The sequence below is a fragment of the Meles meles genome, chromosome 19, assembly GCF_922984935.1.
Source record: "Meles meles chromosome 19, mMelMel3.1 paternal haplotype, whole genome shotgun sequence".
Taxonomy (NCBI): Eukaryota; Metazoa; Chordata; class Mammalia; order Carnivora; family Mustelidae; genus Meles; species Meles meles.
The window spans coordinates 48,523,719-48,544,770 of NC_060084.1; the positions used below are offsets into that span (position 1 = coordinate 48,523,719).

Below are 21,052 nucleotides of genomic sequence, written 5' to 3' on the forward strand. Positions count from 1 at the left end.
AAATGGAATAAAGGTGGAAATGGCAGTAATTCCGTCTGAGGGACTCAGGTTTAAAGGATAAGTGGCAAGTAAGTATAGGCCAAAGGCAAAATTACGAATAATGTAATAGCAGCTCAGGGCATTATGGGTAATAGAACCGAATGAATGAGCCAAAGGCAGAGGGATAATAGAGAAGCAGGGCCGGGAGGCATGATGGGTAGTGGACCCAAAACATGATGGCTAATTAAAGAAGCGCTAGAAGGATGATGAACGTGAACAGGCAGAAATGGGCTAAAGGTAGTTCAGGAAATGAAGCTGAAATGAATGGCGCAGAGGCATGCTGGGTAATAGGACAGGAATGAATGGGCCAAAGATAGAAGCCGCAGTGACACAAGTGGAGGCGGGGAACAGAAGGCATGATGGGTAACAGAAGGGGTGGGTCTACGACAACTGTCGAGTTAAATAGCTAAGGGGCATTGTGGGTAAGAAGAAGCAGGATAGGGTTCACAGAACCTGTTAGAATTCTCCCGAGGCACTGTGGGAAGGTCCAGCACTTCCGGTTTTCGGTCGCCGGCTTTGCACTAGGGGCCTGCCTCTCTGCCGCGGTGCCTGGTGGGACAAGGGGCCTGACCTTGCTGCCTAGCAGCCTCTGCCGCGCAACGCATCTTTACCCGTGTCCCTCGACCCTGGCACATTAGCCAATGAACGTACCAGACCGATTACGTCACCAGGATCGGCCTCCTGTACCCGCCAGAGCCAGTCAGAATGCTTCAAAGATCCAAGCTGACCAATTACAGTGGCAATTTCGCCGCGGGGCGGAGTCGAAAGAAGAGACGCCCTCTGGAGAGGGGCGGAGGCGACGAGTCAGTGGGCGTTTCAAAGTACGCAGCGCAGACCAATGGCGGGCGAACACTGGAACCCGCGGCGTTGCGAGCCAATAGATGCGGTCTCCGCGGGCCAATTGGAAAGGCGGGGAAGTGTGCCTTGACCGGCCTGTGAGTGGGAGCCAATAGAAAAGGACTCCCAGCCATGACTCCAATTGCAAGGCCAAACCTTGAAGCTAGTGGGCGGATCCCAGAGCATGCCGAACCAATGGGTTAGGCGGGGTGGGGCGACGGTGGCGGCGGCGGCGGCAGCGGGTTCGGTTGCGCGTGGCGCACGGGGTGGGAGCGGAGCCCAGGCCGGGTGCAGGCGCTGCCGCCAGTGAGAACCGGGGCCCGGAGCTGAGCGGGGTTTGGCTGGGACTGGACCCGGAGCGCGCGGGCCCTGACCTTCGCCCTCTGACCTTTCCCCCTTGCAGGCGACCATGGGGAACGTCTTGGCCGCTAGCTCGCCGCCCGCAGGGCCGCCGCCGCCTCCCGCGCCCGCCCTCGTGGGACTGCCGCCGCCTCCGCCCTCTCCTCCCGGCTTCACGCTGCCGCCGCTCGGCGGCGGTCTGGGTGCTGGGGCTGGTGCGGGTCGAGGTTCGGAACGGACCCCCGGTGCTGCGGCCGGCAGCGCCGCAGGGACCACGGACGATGGGGCCTGCGGCCGCCTGCCCAACCCCGGCACGTTCGAGGAGTGCCACCGGAAGTGCAAGGGTGAGGGGCAACAGACCTGGCGGGGGTGTGAGGGCCCGGATCTCGGGGGGAGGGGGAGCACTCAGAGGACCTTGGGAATTGGCACGGACCATTGGAAACACGTAACAGAGCGTTAAGCGTTGACGTTAGGATCGAATGGTGGAACGTTGGACTTGGGGCATGGAACGATGGGATCGGATGGTGGAACCTCAGGATGGAGTGCCAGAGCTGCAGAGCAAAGCCCTAGGGACTTCAAGGAGCCCTGGGGATCAGCCAAGCCAGCCTTCTTATGTGATCGGGAAGGAAACTGAGACCCAAGGTCACAGTGTCAGCAAGGGTCCAGTGCCGGGGTCGGGGTGGGGGGGTGAACCCAAGATTTCTGGATCTTGGCTTGGAACAATTATGATAACAGAAGTAGAGGTGACTTATTGAGCAGTGTTGTGGCATTCAGTATATGTTGACTTATTAAATCCTTGCAATGTTTCCATGTGGTGAGCTCACACATGACATCTTACAAGGGACAAGTTTGACATAGAGAGTTAAAGTGACTTGCCTTGGGTCACATGGGTAGTAAGCGGTGGCACTGGGATCTGGATGCAGGCAAAGAAAGGCCCTGGTCCTGGTCCTGAATATTAGGTTAGACTGTCTCTTTATTGGTTGGGGTGCTTTGTGGGATGTTTTGCTTGTGGGTCCCTGGGAGGAGGAGAGCTGGGATGGTAGGGCAGGAAGGGATGAGAGTTGGCGTGTTTGCCTTGGGGTGTGTGTGGAGAGTGACAGCATTTCTCTTCTTCAGAGCTATTTCCCATTCAGATGGAAGGTGTCAAGCTCACAGTCAACAAAGGGTTGAGTAACCATTTCCAGGTGAGCCTTCCGGGTGCCGTACTCTCCAGAGGTCATCCCAGCCATCTCCCTGCACCTACACATACAACCCCCTCAATCCCCCTTAAAGGGCTGGGCTCTTTGGCACCAGAAAAGACTCAAAGACACAATGCCAGTTGACCGCTCATTGGGTCCAGTCGAAGTGTTTAGGACCCAGAACCCAGGGATGCCCCTCCACCAGGCAGGAGTGAAGTACGGGTAGGTAGCCTTGTCTCCAGCTTATCTTTTCTTTTAGCATCTAATCTAGTCAGGCTGAACCTCCCATTCTTTACCCCCTGTCCTACCCAGAACTGCCTGTCTTTCTCCACGGTGTGGAAGCCAGGTTGGCAAGTATCCCCATCCCAGGCTGGAAGGGAGCTTTGCTGGGGGCAGGTTCAGCTGGGTTTATTGGGGGGTGGCTCACAGACTCCTCCCCAAAGCCTTCCCTCCTCTCCCAGGTGAACCACACAGTAGCCCTCAGCACAATTGGGGAGTCCAACTACCACTTCGGAGTCACGTATGTGGGAACAAAGCAGCTGAGTCCCACAGAGGTGAGGTTCCTTTTGACATTTGTTCATTGTATCTTCTTCTGACCAATATGTAGCCAAGCACCAGGCAGAGAAAAGGTTGAGCTGCTAAGGGTGTTGGGAAGTGGGGACTGTTTCTCCAAAATGCTTTGGAGCATGGTCACACTTTAGGCCCAAAGCACTGCTCTCTGCCCAGCCCTGTGCTGGGTCAGAGCCGGGGTCACCAGACAGGGATGACCCAGAGTAGGCAGAGCTGAACTGTAGAGCATGCAGGGCTTTGAATACCAAACAGGGCATTTGGACTTTCTCTAGGGGGCAGTGGAGAGCCATGGAAACATTTGGATGGGGAAAGGCATGACCAGATTTATGTGCTAGGACCATCCCTCAGGCTGCCATGCAGAGGCTGAGTTAGGGAATGCGTTAGGTGAAACCAGAGTTGTGGAAGGAGGCGGGACTAAATTAGGTCTCCGCTTATACCAACTATTGCCATTCAGTAAATTAGTTTATTCCACAAACTTTCATTATACTCCATTCTGTGCCCAGCCCTGTGCTGGGCAGTGTTGGGGACAGAGCAGTGGCTGAAACGGCCCTGGGGTTCACAGTCTAGTAGAGAAAGGGAACAGACCTGTCCCCGGAGAGTGACAGTCCAGGGTAACCAGGACTGAAATGCGTGGGGTCGGGGGGGAGCCCAGAGAGCCACCTGACTCAGCCTAGGTGATCAGGGAGAGCTTCCTGGAGGAGGGAACCTTAGTCCGAGGTTTTCTGATGCTAGGCTCACCACACAATAGCGTTTTGATAATGCTAGGCCTCTGACTTCTGACCTTGCCTCTGTGCCACAGGCATTCCCCGTGCTGGTGGGTGACATGGACAACAACGGCAGCCTCAATGCTCAGGTCATTCACCAGCTGGGCCCTGGCCTCCGGTCCAAGATGGCCATCCAGGTAAGTGGGAGCCAAGTCAGCTGCTCCCTGCACCACCCCAAGCACCCAGCAGCCCTCTACACTCTCCCTCCCCCCCCTACAGACCCAGCAGTCAAAGTTCGTGAACTGGCAGGTGGATGGGGAGTACCGGGGTTCTGACTTCACAGCAGCCGTCACTCTGGGGAACCCAGACGTCCTGGTGGGTTCAGGTAAGAGGCATGGGGCATGGAGGGAGTGTGGTCTCAGTTGCAGCTTTCCCGGCAAATCCGTTCCCTTCTCCAGACCTCCTTTTCTACCGTCTAGAAACGGTCAGGGGCAGGAGTGATTTTGAAACACCAGGCAGGGGCACCTGGGTGGCTCAGTGGGTTAAAGCCTCTGCCTTCGGCTCGGGTCATGATCCCAGGGTCCTGGGATCAAGCCCCACATCGGGCTCTCTGCTCAGCGGGGAGCCTGCTTCCTTCTCTCTCTCTCTGCCTGCCTCTCTGCCTACTTATGATCTCTGTCTGTCAAATAAATAAATAAATAATCTTAAAAAAAAAATTTGAAACACCAGCCAGGATAGCATGGGGACCAAGAAAGTCGGTTTCAACGCCAGCTCTAGCCCCTGGCTTCACGGCAGCTGTATGCCGGTGCCCTTGCCCCCCGGGGGGCCTTAGTTTCCTTGTCTGTGATGTCGGGCTACCTCAGGAGGCTGTTGAAGAGGTCACTTACGTTCTTTCGTGTGACAGACTTAAGGAGGCAGGGGGTCCGTAATGGATCCCAGAGGAATGTGGGCTGCTTCTGTTACTTGTGGGGCTCTGGGGTGCTTTCGGTGCAGGGATCCCTGGGGTTGGGTGGTGGGGGCCCACGTGCACTTCCGGCAGGTAGTCTGAGTCCAAGACAGAAGCTGACAAGGAAAGTTCCTGTTTGGGTTGGTGTAGACAGGGACCGCCTGACTTGCGCCTGTCCGTCTAGTCTCTTCTTGGTTCCCCTTTTTGGGGTTTGTTTTTTTTTTTGGGGTCTCTGGTTGTCTTTGATTTCTCGACATTCAGTATGAGAGTTGCTGGGACGTACATTTTGTGCATTCCACGCACCAAGGACGAGGGGAGGGAAACCAAGGAGAATTCAGCTTGTTCTCTGGGCTCCTCCATTCCAGAGCACCTGGACACAAGCATTTAAAAAAAGGACGTCCGGTCATGGGGGCTGGGAAAGTTGAGGGCTTTGGGAGGGGTGCGTGGGGGTCCTCAGAGAAAGCCTCCTGGTGTAGGTGATATCTGATAAAAGATCAAAGAGTTGAGGGCAGGTGCCAAGCAGATTTGTGGGGAAAGAGCTCTTCAGCCCAAGGCAGCAGCCGGTGCAAAGGCCCTGAGGCAGGGCCCTTGATTGGATTGCCAGAGGGGGGGTAGCAGAGAGAGAATGTTGGAAGTCACAGAGGTGAAAGGCCCAAATCAGCTGAGGCTCTGTAGGACTTGACCCTTGACTCTGAATGAGTCAGGAGCCACGTGGAGGATTACCAGCCTGAGAGGGACAGGAGCTGACTCGGCTTCTAACGGGACCCACCATGCTGCCCCGCAGAGAGCAAACTGTGAGGGGCTCTACCTCGGGGGCCATGGAGGGGTGAGGAGTGGTCAGGTCCATCCACTTTGAAAGCAGAGCCCATGGGGTTGGCTGGTGACTGGGTGTGGGAGGTGAACAAGAGGAGTCAGGATGACCCCATAGGTCTGGGCTTGAACAACGGGAAGGATGGGAGTGTGGGTTCCTGCATTCGCTTCTGTCCTGCTGCCATTTGCTCAGCCTTGGAGAGCCATCTGTTGGGCACTTAGTGGCTTTGTGAAGGCAGAAAGCCCTAATCCCAGGGAGATCCCTCGGTTCTGCCTGCTGGAGGCGAGGGATCCTCAGGGGAGGAGCCCTCCACCGCAAGGAAGAGAAGGGGCTACCCTGGCAGGGAGGAGGGCAGCAGCCAGAAGGGGCGAGGATAGAGGAAAGGGCCATCCCGCCAAATCCAGGGGCTGGAGGGAGTTGGGCATGCAGGGCATCGGAGGTGAGGCTGCACCCACAGGTCCCACCGGGGCATGAGGAACCTCAGGAAGAAACGTGTCATGTCCCCTGCCAACCTGACATCATCGCCCCCCCCTTCTGCTCACGTGCTCCCTGCAGCTGGGCCACAGGAGCTTTCCTGAGACTTTTTGGAACTGCTGCATTCTTTCTCCCCCATGACCTTTCCCCGTGCGGTCCCTACTGCTTGCAGCTCTTCTCTGTGGTCTTGACGCGGCTGAGTGAGTAGTTTCAGGGCACAGCTTACTCTCACAGAGAGCACAGCTCACTTCTTCCACGAGGAAAGCAACGCACGGTCTGCATCGCGTCGTCTCCCGTCTCCCCGCGCCCCACCAGGGCTTCGCAGTGCTTTCCCCCGCAGGGATGCCCTTGGCTCTGATCCCACACTAGGGTGGCAGCCCTTCCGGGACAGGAACTTGCTTGTCTCACTTGCCACCGTGCGCCGAGGGCCTGGAGCCGTGCCAGGAACAGAGCAGGCACGGAGAACATCACGGACGAGAGAGCGCGTGGTGGTAGTGGCAAGTCCTTGTGTTGCTTCCTGCCCGCGGTCGGGGCCCTAGGCGTGTGATGCGCGTCCTTTCCTTCAGCCATTCTAGGCACTGGGCGTAGAGCAGTGAGGAGAACGGCTTGTTGGATTCTGTCAACAGCCCTGTGAGGTAGGTGCTGCCATCGTCGTCCTCCTGCTGAGACCCAAGACGCGTAGCGGGTCAGACTCCGGAATCCAGGCTTTTCTCTGGCCCTGGGCACCCCACCCCGACGCGCACTCGCCGGCGTCATCCCCTGCTTCCCAGCACTGGCCTCAGGTCCCTCTTCCCCGGAGCCCAAGGCCACCGGGGGCATTTTTCATCTCTTAAGTTCTTTTCATTTCCTCTGATGACACTGATAACATCATCTGTCACAGGGGCACAAAAGCGGAGACCCCTCTGGCAAAGGACCGGAGTGGGAGAATCCGTCTTCAGCCCTCAGCGTAAGGCCGGGTGCACAGTTGGGGTTCTCCCTGTGTTGGAGCGCCGTGTCCTGCAGCGGGCAGGGGCTGTCCTTTTTCCTGCCCCCCATTTCACAGGTGAGGAAAAGGAGGCCCGGGGTGGAGTCGGGCGCCCGGGCTCACACGCCAGGAAACCCAGAAGCCGGACTGCACGAATCATGGCCTAATAACCCAAGGGCCTGTATTCCTTCTCGGTTCCCTCCCTGTGGCCTCGGCCACCTCCTGAGAACCTAGCGTGCACCCAGCCAGTGACTTGAGACAGCCCTGTTGGGAGGGCGCATTTTATTCTAGCTCTTATATTTTATTTATTTATTTGCTTGAGAGAGAATTAAGGGGAGGAGCAGAGGGAGAAGGAAAAGCAGGCTTCCCACTGAGCAGGGTTTCGGACTCTTGAGGTCCTTCGCGGCCACTCCCCACACCGCAGAATGGCCCCCACTTGAGAAGTGCAGGCCCTCTCGGGGAGCCCCCGGGCCTCAGGGGGAGGCAGGGACGACCAGGTCGACTGCGTGTGTGGACACAAGTGGGAGGGGCAGCTGGGTTCAGGGACTGCGGGTAAAGGAAGGAGGGAGGACTGTGAGGGGCCGCAAGCAGGGCAGCCCCCAGGGGAAGGGGCCCAGGGAATGGGCTTGGGGAGTTGGAAGAAGGGGGTGAGCTGGGGAAACAAGGCAGGTTCCATGGGGAGCGGGAGAGGGACAGGCAGTGGAGAGCACATTCTGACCCCAGTTTTCAGACTCTCAGTGGCCTCCATATCCCCGCCGGTTGCAGGGCAGGGGGAAGGTGAAAGCAGGGAGTTTGGAGGGGGAGGAGTGACTGCCCTGGTCCCATGGTGACCACAGCTCCTACCAGGGGCATGCTAGAGAGAAGTAGCCAAATCCAGGAAACACTGAGGTATGAATACGTAGTTGGCCCGACTGAGCAGGGGAGAGGACATGCCGGGCGGGAGGGACAGTGCGTGCACAGGGAAGAGGGAGCTCCTCGTGTTCGCGCTGCCCAGGGGGACATGGCTGGCTGTGTCATGGAAAGAGGAAGGGGCTCAAGTTTGAAGCTGGGGCCTAGCCTTGCAGGACCCTACGGCTGGGTCTCCTGGTCACTGGGGAGCCATGGCAGATTATGAGCAGGAGGAGAACGGGGTGTGAGGCGTGTGCATGAATAGGATCCCTCTGTGTTGCAGGCATGATAGCTTGGAGAGAGCGAGGCAGACCAGGAGACCGGAGGGCGGTTCGGGGGTCCCCCAACTCTAAGTCCCAGTAGGTACCAGAGCTGAGAGGCCGGAGACTCTGAGTTGAAGTCCCAGTCTCTGGGAGCACAGACAGTTCCTCTTCCCCCAGGGGCCACATGTCCCCTGCACTGAATGAGGGGACAAGCCCGGCCCACGGCATGCCGGGAGTGGCCTTGCTGCTGGCTAGAGGGGCTGACCCCAGTTTCCTGCCCTAGCGGGGAGGGAGTGCACAGCAAGGCTTGCAGAAGCCCAAAGGGGGCTCCTGACCGCACCTGCCCCAGAAGACACAGCACCAGAGCCACGACCATGAACCCTCAGCCTCCCCAGCCCCACTGGCAGCCTCCATCTGGAATGGTAGAGGCTTCTGACCCTGTGCACCCCTTCCTTCTCTGTCCTATCTCTGTCCCAGTGTCCTGGCTCTCCCCTTGCCCCTCAAGCCTCTGCTCTCAGCTCTTCCCCTGTTCCTCTGTGTCCCTGCCCTGCCTTCCCCTTTCCTCCATCATCCTCTTCCTCGCTGGCTCGAGACCTCAGCTCGACTATGTCCTCTTAGTTTCCTCTGGGAATCTTCCAGCCTTCTCTCCCTCCCTCTCTGATTCTGTTTCCACTTTTCCACGTAAATCCCTCATTTTTTACTTCATCCTCACTCCCTCTGCGTCTCTGACTCTCTCCCTCCCCGTTTTCCTGTAGCTCACAGTCGTGGTGTCTACTCTCCTGGGCTGCAGAGACTCTAGGCGTGAACATTGGCAGACCCTGGGCTCCAGGACTCCAGCCCAGCAGCAGGCAGTCACTTGTTAGCCACTCCCAGGAGGCCTTGGGGCTGTCCCCGCTGCCAGGAGGCAGGGGGTGCCAGCTGTATAGGCCTCAGCGCAGCCAGTCCTAGCGATCGCGGAGCGCCGGACACTGCCTTGCGCCTTAGTCGCTCTGTGAGACTCCACTGCCTTCTCGGGAGGCGGTCCCATTCACAGAGAAGTGACCCCAGGGGCCTGCCGATACTCCATCAGCCAGTGGTGGGGCTGGGGTTGGAACCCAGGCTCTCTGGCCCCCGGAGGTGTGCTCATCACAGCCCTGCCCTCCTGCCTCTCCCCAGCGGCAGAGGGGTTCCGAACCCCGGCTTGAGAGGCGAAGAAGCCCAGATTCTGCCCCTGGCGTGATCTTGTGACGGCGGGTCAGTGACTCACTCTCTTAGCCTCTGCAGATGGTGCCAAATGAATGCCCGCCTCGTGGGGCCTGGGAGGCCTGAGGGGTAGGCCCTGAGCCCCCAGCAGGGATGCATCTGGAAGGTTGCCTGGAACAGGAGTCTGGCTCCACAGAGCCTGCCACCAAGCCGATGTGACGCCCCCTCCCGCCCCCGTCTCACCTGCAGGAATCCTCGTGGCCCACTACCTCCAGAGCATCACGCCGTGTCTGGCCCTGGGTGGGGAGCTCGTCTACCACCGGCGGCCCGGGGAAGAAGGCACTGTCATGTCTCTAGCTGGGAAGTACACATGTGAGCCTGGGGGCTGGGGGGCGGGGCGGGGGGCCGGGGTCCTGGCTTCCACGTGCCCCGAGCCCCCTTGGTCACCTGCACCCCTCCCCTCCCTTCCGCCTGTTCCGTCACAGTGAACAACTGGTTGGCGACGGTAACCCTGGGCCAGGCGGGCATGCATGCCACCTACTACCACAAAGCCAGTGACCAGGTGAGCCGGATCGGGACCCGTGGTGAGGACATGCTGTGCGGGCATAGGCAGTCAGGGACCTCCCCCTTCCCCCCCACGCCTGGCATGACCCCGGGGGTCCGGCCGGGGAAGCTGACTGTTGCGCTTCATCATGGTCCCTCCAGCTGCAGGTGGGCGTGGAGTTTGAGGCCAGCACAAGGATGCAGGACACCAGCGTCTCCTTCGGGTACCAGCTGGACCTGCCCAAGGCCAACCTCCTCTTCAAAGGTACAAACAAGGAGGCATCAGGTGACTGGGCCCAGAGTGTGCATGTAGGCCTAAGCAGGTGGTGGAGGGGTACCGGCCGCCCCTTCTGGGGGGACACTTGTCGAGAAGGCAGGTGCCTGGCCCTGGGCTTGGCACCCACCACACCCACTCCTCGCCCCGCCACTGACCCTGTCCCGCCCCACACTTGCTCCTCCTCTTCGTTTTCTCACAAGTGGGAGGCAGCTCGGGACCCCCAGGCCACCCTATGCCTCTGCCCAGAGTGGAGACGGAGTCCCTTAGTGCACCATCACAGCCCCCTGCCGAGCTGGCTCCTAGTCTAAGTTCTGAGCCTTTCTTCTTGGACCTCAGCGGTTCTCAGGTTGGCAGTGTGTGAAGCAGGCAGCAAGGAGGCCCCAGGGACTGACTTGCCTCTGAAGCTGACCTTCCATGCCAGCCTCTCCATCCCTGTCTCTGCGGTCAGCCTGGCGTCGGAGGCTGGGTTTGGGTCTCAGCTCCGCTGCTCCTCCACTCCCATGAGGGGAGCGGTCAGCCCCCGGCACGGTGTGGGGATGGCCCCACACCCGTGTCTGGCGCACGACCCGTAGGGGGTTGTCTGTTCTGCAGATGCTGAGCACCTGCCGTGTGCCCAGGCCGGGCCCTGTCCTCCTAAGGCTCCGGGTTGGGGCTGTGACAGACCCGTTCCCAGAGAGTGAAGACCTACTGTGGTCAGGATCAGGATGGGAGGGGCCCATGGTGTGGCCCAGGTCTTGGGGCAGGAGGGGTCGTCCTGCTAGGGGAGGGACGCCGGCCAAGCCAGTTGCTCCCAGGGCCAGAGAACTTGGGGTTCAGGAAGAGGTTTCCAGGTGTAGTCAGAGGTCTAGAAGCCAGTAGTCTGGCTGGTGGGTATCCAAGGTGGCCTGGAGCAGGACTTCACAGGGTCAGGGCGGGAAGCTGGCTTGCAACACAGCTGTCTCCCTGCAGGCTCCGTGGACAGCAACTGGGTCGTGGGCGCCACACTGGAGAAGAAGCTCCCGCCCCTACCCCTAACGTTGGCCCTCGGAGCCTTCCTGAATCACCGAAAGAACAAGTTCCAGTGCGGCTTTGGTCTCACCATTGGCTGAGCCCCTCCTGGCCCCCGCCTTCCACCCTTCCTCCTTCAGATCCCACCTCCCCCTCCCCTGCCATGGAGGGGAGACCTGAGCCCTCCTCCCCCTCCCTTCCCTCCCTCCTCGGGGGCCAAGGGGGGCAGTGGAAAGGAGGGGACCCATCACCCCAGCAGCTGAGGGGGGGAATTCTGGAACCACGGGCGCTCCAGGATTCAGAGCACTAGGGGCAGGGTGCCCAGTGGGCCTGGAGTCCTGGAGGGGATTCCGGAATCGAGGGGCATGCCGGATCCTGAGCACCAGGGGCAGAGGCGGCCAGACAACCTCAGGGAGGTGTTGGGCGTCCCAGTCCCCCCAGAGGGCCCTGGGCCTGGCCCTGAGGGGGCAGTAAGAAGAGGAGCTTCCCCATCCCCTGTCAGTCAGCCTCCACCCACTTGCCCACCCATCCCTCAGTATAAATCATGTTTATAAGTTATGGAAGAACTGGGACATTTTACAGAAAAAAAAAAAAACCAACAAAAAATACACATGAAAAAAGTGAACTGGGTGGCATCTGTTTTGCTGTGTGTGTGTCTGCCCACCTTTTCCCCAGTCCATGCAGAGGGACCTCACGGCGGCCAGCAGGGGGCGCTGCAGGGTGGGGCCGGGGAGTCCAGCCTGGCCTGAGCTCACACATCCTCCCTGTGACTTAGGTGACTTCGGCTGGGACATCACAGGCCCTCCCTTACCAGCAGGGCTAGGTCTTGTGGTCACACCCCAGTTTGGCCAGGCCGGAGAGGCAGCCAGAAGATTCCCCCGCCAGCTGCAGGAGCAGGGGTGATGTGTCTGTCGCAGGAATCAGGGTGCAAGCTGGGACTCCCGTGGGCTTTTTGAGTTCCAAAAGGGGCAGAGGACAATGTGTTAGGACCTCTTTGTGACAGAACGCCAGAGTCCTCAGAAGCTTCATAAGGATCACAGCACCTGGAAAGACCTCAGAGCCTGTTAACTCTGCCTGAGGGGGCAAAGGGCTTCTAGACTTCTGGGCCTCGGGAGAGGCGCTGGAGTCCGACCCTGGGCTGGCTACAGACTTCTTGGCTTACGTAGGTGGGGGGAGGTAGAGGTGTGGGTTTTGTCCACCCAGCGTTCCAGTAAACTCTCCCACCCCTGACTTGAGACAGGAACAGAAACCCTGCCTGGCACGCACACACGCGCATGGGGTTTGGGGAGGGAGGCCCTTGAACAGAGATGACCCGGAGAAGCCACCCCGTGGGACCCAGCACTGCCACACCCTCTGGGGAGCAGGAATGAAGCCTGGCCCTCCTCTCCCATGTGGCCTCTCCCCCTTCTCAGCTGAAGCTAGGCTTCCCAGTGGGACAACTGGGACTCACCAGCCTGCCTGGGAAGATGACCCAGTGGCTGGGAAGGTGACAGTGCTCCTGGGGTCAATCAGCAGGTCGTGCCAGAACAGTTCTCAGGCTCAAGTACGCACAGCGGCTTGCATCACTGGGTGGTGGTGTAAATGTGACCGTTTTCCTAGGTCTCATGGACCAAGAAGTAGGGTGGTCAGATAGCCTTGATCATTTGCCCAAGGTCATGCAGTTGGCAGAGCCCCGATTTAGGGCCAGACCGTTTCATTCCAGAGTCCGCAGTCCAGAAGGCTGGGATCTACAACGTTGGTTAGGAAGAAGGGCTGGGATCTTCATTCTGCAAACGGGCAGGGGAGCTCAGAGAGCTGCTCACCTATGCACAAGGTCACAGCCAAAGAGGGAATGAGGAGGGATGCCTGGGTGGGTCAGTCATCAAGTGTCTGCCTTCAGTTCCGGTCATGATTCCAGAATTCTCAAGCCCCTGGTTGGGCTCCCTGTTTCTATTCCCTCTGGCTGTCAAATAAAAATCTAAAAAGAGAGCGAGGACCAAAACCCAGGTTTACGCAGTCCCCACCCCTCCTATCCCGTCTGTTTGGACCTCTGGTGCCCTTCTCCCTAAGTCCCAGGAGTCTGGACTCCTAGCCATCGCCCCTCAGAACCCAGGAATCCAAGCTCCTCAGCCTTCTCTTTTCCTCTGACCCAGGATTTCGGCCCCCAGTCCCCACTCCAAACTTTATCCATTCATAGGAAAAGAGAAAGGCGGGGAATGGGTGCTTCCTTTCCCTGGCGTTCCTAGCCCCCCAGAACGGAGGAAGGTGCCTGAGTTAATGGGTAAAATGTCACCTCCCTTCCGGGGAGCGGATGGGGGTGGTCATCACACGGCCTCCAACCCCCACCTCCTCCCCCCCCCCCCCCCCCCCCGCCTGCTGTGTGAAGGGGGGGCAGCCCACCTCGTGACTGGGGGCTGGCCCAGCTCGCAGCCGCCGAAGAGGAGTGGGCGGGGCAGGGGGAACAGTATAATTGGACGAGTCTGGAATCCCCGAGTCCTACTCAGCCCAAGCAGAGGCGAAGGAGGAGGTTCCTCGGAGCCGGTGAGAAAGAGTTGAGGGCACAGAGACTTGCTCAGGGCTAATGTGAGAGAAGGGCAGGGGCGAGGGGACGGTCCTACCCCAGGGTCATGGGGAATGAGGAGGGAAGCCGGGGTAGGACCTAGGCAAGGAGTGGGGCACAGGGTCTTGGCTGGAAGAAGGTGGGATGGGAGGAGCAGAACCTGGTAAGCCGTATCAAGAGTCCACGAATGGTCAGTGTCATTTATTGAACACCTCCTGGATGCCCCCTCACATCTCCATTAGTGGTGAGATGTAGGGCCAGGGGCGGCGGCCAGATCGCTAGAGCACTCATCTTTTGGGGAAGACATTTAAATGAGAATTAAGTTAGCCGGTAGGTAGAAGGTGACGTTTGGATGTGAAGCTGGGGCTCAGGATGTGAAGGGAGAATGAAGACTGTGAGGCCAGAATTTATAAGCCACTCTTGGGGCTCACAGAGAACTCGGGGCCGGGTAAGTGGAATTTGAACCCTCCAAGAGGCGGAATTTGGGCTGCGTAGGCAGACTTCGGCATGGGGAGATAAGACAAGACAATGAGGGAGTTAAATAAACAATGGAGGGACAGTTTGGTAACTGTTTGTGATTGGATTAGGTTGATGCAGATCCTGGGGCAGCAGGCGTGATTGGGAGGTTGGGGCTCCGGGTGGGAGGGGTCCCCGCTGGCTGCTGATTGACGTGTCTCACTCAACCTGACCCATCGCAGGCTGGAAGATGAAGGTTCTGTGGGCCGCGCTGGTGGTCACGCTCCTGGCAGGTATGTGGGCGGGCCTTGCTCTGGTCCCTGCCCTTGCCCTCCCATGTACACCTGTACTCCCCTTTCATCCCTGGGTCCCTCCTCCTGCTGGTATGTAGTCTTCTTGAAGGGAGGCCCAAGTGTGAGGCCTCACATCCCCTGGCTCTGAGCGGCTTCTTTTACTCTCTCTGGGCCTCAGTTTCCCCATCCCTAAAACAATTCCTAATGCACTGTTGTCAGGCAGAGAGCTCCAGATTGATGTCCGCTGTGACTAGTTCTCTTCACAGCATGGGTCCTGCATGCAGCAGCACAGACCCTGAATATATACCCCTCCCCGCCTACTCCCTGCCTGCCAGTGCTCTAAAGAAGCCCAGGAGCATTTATGGAGCACCTGCTGTGTACCAGCTATGCTGTGCCTGGTGGGGGTGATGGCTGTGAACTTGGTTCTGTGCAGGATGCTGGGCCGATGTGGAACCAGAGTCCCCACTGGAGGGGGAGCCAGAGCCAGAGCCGAAGCTGGAGCGGGAGCTGGAGCCTGAGGCCGGGTGGCAGGCTGGTCAGCCCTGGGAGCTAGCACTGGCCCGCTTCTGGGATTACCTCCGCTGGGTGCAGACAGTGTCTGACCAGGTGCAGGGGGAAGTCCTCAGCAACCAGGTCACCCAGGAACTGACGTGAGTGCCCCCGCCACTCCCAGAGGCCAGTGCCTTCTGGACCCCCAGCCGTCCCCACTCTGGGTTTCTTTGTGTCCCTGCCACCAACTCTTTGGCATCTCTGGTCATGTCTTGCTTCCTCTTTCCATTAAGCTCCTGGCTTGATGGACCCTCCCTGCCTCTGGCCACCCTTGTCACACCCTTCCCTTTCATCTCTGCTGCTGCCCTGGCCCTGTCCCCATCTTGCGTCCCCTCCCTCACCCCTCCTGGGGTTTCCTGCTTCTCTTTCCCACCTTCCGTACACACACGCTCCTGCCCTCTCGGCCCCCAGGGTGCTGATGGAGGAGACCATAAAGGAGGTGAAAGCCTACAGGGCAGAGCTGGAGGAGCAGCTGGGTCCCATGGCCTCGGAGACACAGGCCCGCGTGGCCAAGGAGCTGCAGGCGGCGCAGGCCCGGCTACGCTCGGACATGGAGGATGTGCGCAACCGCCTGACGCAGTACCGCGGCGAGGTGCAGGCCATGCTGGGCCAGAGCACCGAGGAGCTGCGGGCGCGCTTTGCCTCCCACATGCGCAAGCTGCGCAAGCGGATGCTGCGGGACGCCGAGGACCTGCAGAAGCGCCTGGCCGTGTACCGCGCCGGGGCGCGCGAAGGCGCCGAGCGCAGCGTGAGCACCATCCGCGAGCGCCTCTGGCCGCTGCTGGAGCAGGCCCGCACGCGGCACGCCAACGTGGGGGCCCTGGCCACCCGGCCGCTGCGCGAGCGGGCCGACGCCCTGGGCCAGCAGCTGCGCGGGCGGCTGGAGGAGGTGGGCAGCCGCGCCCGCAGCCACCTGGAGGAGGTGCGCGGGCAGATGGAGGAGCAGGCCAACCAGATACGCCAGCAGGCCGAGGCCTTCCAGGCCCGCCTCAAGAGCTGGTTCGAGCCCCTAGTGGAAGACATGCAGCGCCAGTGGGCTGGGCTGGTGGAGAAGGTGCAGGCGGCCATGGGCACAAGCCCCACCACTGCAGCGCCGCCGGTGGAGACAGAATGAGTGGGCCCCGCCCGGCGCTGCCGCGGTGCGCCCCGCCCCTGCCCGCACCCCCTGCTCCCCTGGCCCCGCCCCGACTGTCCTTCTGGAGGGCTCTCGCTTAATAAAGATTGACCAAGCCCCACCGCACCTGCTGGACCTCCGTGTGTGATTTCTCCCGACTTGGCGCCTCGGTTTCTCTTTCCGCCCCACGCTGGCCACGTAGCTCTGTCCTGTCCCCTCTGCTGTCCGTTGGCTCCCTTCTGCCCCTTTCAGAGTCTCCCTTTTTGCTCTGTCTCTGCTCAGCAGTGCTCGCTCGCTCTTCTCTACCCTCTCTGTCCCTTCGGGCTCTGAGACGTGGTTCAAGACCAGATCCATCCCTGGGGTAAATAGGGTGGTCACCCCTGACTACGGCGATTGGGGGTGGGTTTGCTAAGCTTCCGGATACCACCTCGGTGGAGCGGGGACCCCCAAAGCCACTGCTGTTAGTATTAAGCCCCTACTGTGGCTCCTGTCTTACCTGATTCTGCCTTCTGCCCTCTCCTGGCTGCCCGGCCTGCTCTGGCTGAGGCTTCATTTTTCTGGTTTCCCGTTTCCCCCACCCCCCCCACCCCCGACCTCTTTGAACTCTCTCCTTCAGTTTTTCACGCGCCCTGACTTTGCCTGTTTCTTGTTTCCTTTCTCCTCCTATCTCTCCATCCTCTGTCCTACTTGGGCCCTCTCTGGCTTTCACCTTCTGTCTGGGTTTACAGGTGTCTTCGTTGGAACTGTGTTTCCCTGCCCCTTGCCGTCATCCTCCTCCCCTCTGCCTTTCAGCTGGGTGGCTGATGTCTATCCAGCAAGCCTACTGGATGCTGGATCCTGGCTGGAGAGAAGGTGGCTGCCCATCCCCCCCCAATCCTCCACGAGGGGCTGTACTGCCCCACCCCGCGGGTAGAGTCCTGGGGTCTGCTGCTGGGAGCCAGTTGGTTGACACTCTGCAGCAGTAAGGACTGGGCCCCGGAGATGCCGCTGGCATTCTCTCCCACCCCCTCAATTCTCAGAGGAGGGGAGCAGGGTTCCCAGCCCAGGGGACAGGCTGGGGCTTGAACTTGTGCCTCCCAGGCCCAGCCTGGGCCTGCGTGCTCAACCGTGTGGCTCCTGCTTACTCCGCACTCCCAGCTTTTCCAGCTGCCCTGAGTGCCCTTGTGGAGGCAGGCTCTCCTCCCCATGCCCCAGATGACTCACCCCAGCCTGGTTGAGGAGGTAAAGGGTCAGTGGGCTCAGAGGCAGGGGACCTAGTCCCAGCCAAGTGTGCTCCTGATTCACTGTGTGCCCTGGAGCTGGGGCCAAGTCCTCTGAGCCACAGATGGCAATGGTGGGGGCTGGCCTCAGTCTCATCTCCCCCTTGAAGAGCTGAATCTTTAATTCTCATGGATGAAGACAGGTCTAGAGATGGCGCAAAGGCTGGAGAAGGAGTTTGGGGAGAACAGAGGCTCGCAGGGGTGCTGTAGGGCAGAGGCTGACACCCCGCAGAGGTGTAGAGAGACAGCCTGGAGTCTAGAAAGTGGAGGAACAGAGAATACCACCACCACCACCACCACCCTGCTCCGGGACTTAGCCTCTGGTTAAGCCATTGAATGTGCTTGGCTGTGCCTCAGTTTCCCCATCTGTAAATGGAAACCCCCATAGCTAGAATGAGGAGGAGACTGGAAAAGCAAAGTTGTTATTCTATTCTGGTGGGGTGGGGAAGGAAGGGGAGCAGACCTTTGGGTGGATGTCTGGGGAATGCTAGGCTCGCAGGGGAAGCAGCTGTCTGGGAAGGCAGCTGGGGGGCTGACGGGGACTAGAAGCACTGAGCTGGCCAAAAGGTTGTCGCAATCCTGCCAGGGTCATGTCTGTGCGTCCCTTTCACAACCATCCCCCCCACCCCCCGGGCTGACACGTGGTTGTGGGGGCACAAGGCCAGCCAACCTCAAGTCTGAGGCCAGGGCCGCCCTCCCCACAGCTGCCAGGGATCACTGGCGGTCAAAGGCAGGCAGAAGAAGGGGGGAAGCATTGGACTCCTGCCCTGAGGGACGGATGTGGTGGGAGGAGACTGGGGGGGGGAGGGGGAGGGCTGGTGCCAGGAGGGGCCAGAAGGGGTAAGGGCAGATGGAGTGTTTACCAGGGGGCCCGGAAGCTCGCAGAGTGGGAGAGCAGAGGGCAGAGAGGGGCCTGGCGGGATGGATGGAGGTGCATACACGGGGAGTGGGGGGGAGGGGGGGCTGTGGAATGAAGACCCCAGAGCGAGCGGGACCTCCCTGACGCAGGGAGGGGGCGGGGCGGGGGCTTGAGGGCTGATCTGAAAGTGAGACTGGAGGTGGAAAGGGGCTAGGAATGTGGGGGGTAGAGTGGGTGGCCCTGGAGTCCTGGAGGAAGTTGTTCCTGCTGAAGTGGCTTGCTAAGAAGGGAGGGGGGGTGGAAGAGGCGTTCCAGTGAACTGAGTTACAGAGTTACTGAGTGCCTGAGACACACCCCCTCCCACCCTGGCCCGGAGAAGGGTGTTCTGCAGGAAGAGCCCCCCGAGGGAAGATGGCCATGAGGAGAGACTAAAGGCAGCCCCCTCCTGTGGGGAAGGGACCACCGGCAGGCTGAGATCCACCAACGGGCAGATTTGGAGGTGCAGGTGTGAACTGCAAGAGGCTTTAGGCCCAAGGGCTGTGCCTACGAGCAACTGACCCATCAACCCTCGCCAGTCCCGCGTGGAACAGGGAAACGTGGGTGGGCACAGGGGTTAGGCCATCTGCCAGAGGCTTAAGGGGAGGGATTAACCTGCCCCGCCCCCTCCCCAGCCTGATAAAGGCCTGAGCCCGGCCAGCACCTCCCACCGGTGCTCGCCTACGACTGACTGATCAGGTCGGTGCTCGATACCCCGGAGGGTTGCCCCTCCAAGAGCACTAGAAAGGGGGTGGAAGGAACTCCGGGGAGGGAGGAGGCGGGGGTCACTAATCACTCCCTGCCCCCCACCTGCTTCTGCTTCCAGAGTGCCCCTCCGGCCCAACCATGAGGCTCTTCCTGTCGCTCCCGGTTTTGGTGGTGGTTCTGGCGATGGTTTTGGAAGGTAAAAGTGAGATAGGAGAATCTGGGAGTTTGAGCTTTGGAAGCCTGAGACTGGCCCCGAGCTTGGAGGACCCTCGAGAGCTCTGGGGCCTCTTCTGGGCCCTGGTTTTCCTCTCTCTCCCACCGATCACTCCACCCCCAACCGCGCCAGGTGGGTGAGGGCTCTCTAAGGGGCGGTCCCGCCGGTGGCTAATCTGCCGTGGCAAGCCCTAGCAACCGATGATGTACGATCTGGCTCCTCCAGGATTGGCTGTCTTGCTTTTACAGCCTGGAAAGGGGAGGGGGAAGGCAGTGCTGAGAGTGAGCTAATTCCCCGCAGCCTGAGCTCCATCTGGTCGCGTTAGTACCCTCTCCCCTCACCCCGCCTCCGAGTCTAACACCGTGGCCTCCAAAAATCACTTTCAAGGATCCCCTTTCCCACCCCTGAAATCTCATTCCAAGGGCTCCCAATACCGAAAGTTTTGTACCCCCGCCCGTCTTCTGGGCAGGCCCAGCCCCCGCCCAGGCGGCCCCTTTCGAGCGCATCCCGGATAAGCTGAAGGAGTTTGGTAACACCCTGGAGGACAAAGCCCGGGCAGCCATTGAGACCATCAAGCAGAGCGACATTCCTGCGAAGACCCGGTTAGGAACCTTCCCAGGGCTTGGGAGGGCTGGGGTAGATCACTAACAGATTGGGGAAACTGAGGCCTGGAGAGGCAGACAGCTTCCCTGTGGTCACAGCTCTATCCGAAGGTGCTCAGATGTGGGGGACTGACTCCTGACTCCCATCCTGCGTGGTGGTGAAAGACCGGCCGAGCTTGGGAGTCCATCAAACACGGGGACCACAGGCCCACAAAGATTCACTACTCTTTGTGTGATCTCGGGGTGGATGTGGATGAGCCTTTTTCTTTGCCTGTGAAATGGATGACTCAGAGGAGAAGCAAACTAGGGGATTTGCGTAATGCCTGACTCATTGTAAATGCTCAGCCTGCTAGTTTAGCCAACTCCATTTTGCGACTTAGAGAATCATTCATTCATGAACAAATACCTATTGGGCGTCTGCTAAGTGTCCAGGGCTGTTCCAGTGCGGGTAGTAATAGTGATGAATGAGATGAAGTCCCAGCCCACAGGGAAGATATTGTAAACCAGTGAGTGTCCAGGAGATGAGCCCAGAGAGGGCTGAGCACCGAGAAGACAACAAACGGGGGTGTAAACAACCAGTGTGGGGCTTGAACTCACAACCCCAAGATCAAGAGTCGCTTGCTCCACTGACTAAGCCAGCCAGGCACCCCCTTTCATATCTCCACTTAAAGTATTACTGCTTCAGGGTGCCTGGATGGCTCAGTCAGTTAAGCTTCAGACTCTTGATCTCAGCTCAGGTTTTGATCTCGGGGTCGTGAGTTCGAGCTCCCATGAGGCCTGGTTGTGTTACTTACAAAGAAAAAAAAAAAAAATTTGAGATCTGAGTGATTAGGAAAATCCAGCCAGGCCTAGAAACATGGGAAGAATGTTCCCTGCCTGAGCCAGGAAGATACGTACATAATCCAGGCCAGAGGGACAGCCTAGGCAAAGACAAGGAGGCAGCAGAGGGCCCTTGAATAAGCAGGGGACAGCTAGGCCAGAGCAGGCTTAGTAAAGAGATAGCAAGCCTTCAAAGTTGGGCCACGGTGGAGCTTTCTGACTTCAAAGGGCTCTAGTCGGTCTGGGAAACCCAGCCCAGGGCTCCTTCCAATCCCACAGATATGGGAGCCATGATCCTTCCTGTGAGGGGGAAAGGGGAAGATGGGGAGGCTGGTAAGGAAGCAGGATCTGAGCCCCCTGAGGGACGACAAAACACTGTGACTCCTTGTCTATCTCTCCCTGCAGGAACTGGTTTTCTGAGACTTACAACAAAGTGAAGGAGCGGCTTAAAACTGCCTTCTCCTGAACCCCAGGAGAGCCGCCCCCTCCTCTGGGCTCTGTGCCCCGGAGGGGGCTCCGAAATTTCCTGATTCCTGGCTCCTGCCAAGGACTTCCTGCTGCCCAAACCCACCCCCACCCTCCAATAAAAATCCCGTGGAGAA

At 59.4% G+C, this 21,052-nt stretch overlaps 3 protein-coding genes across 3 annotated transcripts; all 3 read left to right on the forward strand.

The window, feature by feature from the left end:
- The first annotated feature begins 1,057 nt into the window (after positions 1 to 1,057).
- On the forward strand, positions 1,058 to 11,627 carry TOMM40 (translocase of outer mitochondrial membrane 40). The gene is made up of 10 exons (XM_045989475.1): positions 1,058 to 1,182; positions 1,280 to 1,559; positions 2,332 to 2,399; positions 2,855 to 2,947; positions 3,763 to 3,864; positions 3,947 to 4,052; positions 9,445 to 9,567; positions 9,681 to 9,757; positions 9,901 to 10,003; positions 10,964 to 11,627. Exons 2-10 carry the CDS (start codon positions 1,286 to 1,288, stop codon positions 11,101 to 11,103), a joined length of 1,086 nt encoding a protein of 361 aa, XP_045845431.1. The 5' UTR covers positions 1,058 to 1,182; positions 1,280 to 1,285; the 3' UTR covers positions 11,104 to 11,627.
- A 1,804-nt stretch (positions 11,628 to 13,431) lies between these two features.
- Positions 13,432 to 16,079, forward strand: APOE (apolipoprotein E). The gene is made up of 4 exons (XM_045989476.1): positions 13,432 to 13,522; positions 14,240 to 14,290; positions 14,724 to 14,940; positions 15,251 to 16,079. Exons 2-4 carry the CDS (start codon positions 14,248 to 14,250, stop codon positions 15,951 to 15,953), a joined length of 963 nt encoding a protein of 320 aa, XP_045845432.1. The 5' UTR covers positions 13,432 to 13,522; positions 14,240 to 14,247; the 3' UTR covers positions 15,954 to 16,079.
- A 2,683-nt stretch (positions 16,080 to 18,762) lies between these two features.
- APOC1 (apolipoprotein C1) lies at positions 18,763 to 21,052 on the forward strand. Its single transcript, XM_045988391.1, has 4 exons — positions 18,763 to 18,806; positions 18,934 to 19,011; positions 19,499 to 19,631; positions 20,856 to 21,052. Exons 2-4 carry the CDS (start codon positions 18,954 to 18,956, stop codon positions 20,914 to 20,916), a joined length of 252 nt encoding a protein of 83 aa, XP_045844347.1. The 5' UTR covers positions 18,763 to 18,806; positions 18,934 to 18,953; the 3' UTR covers positions 20,917 to 21,052.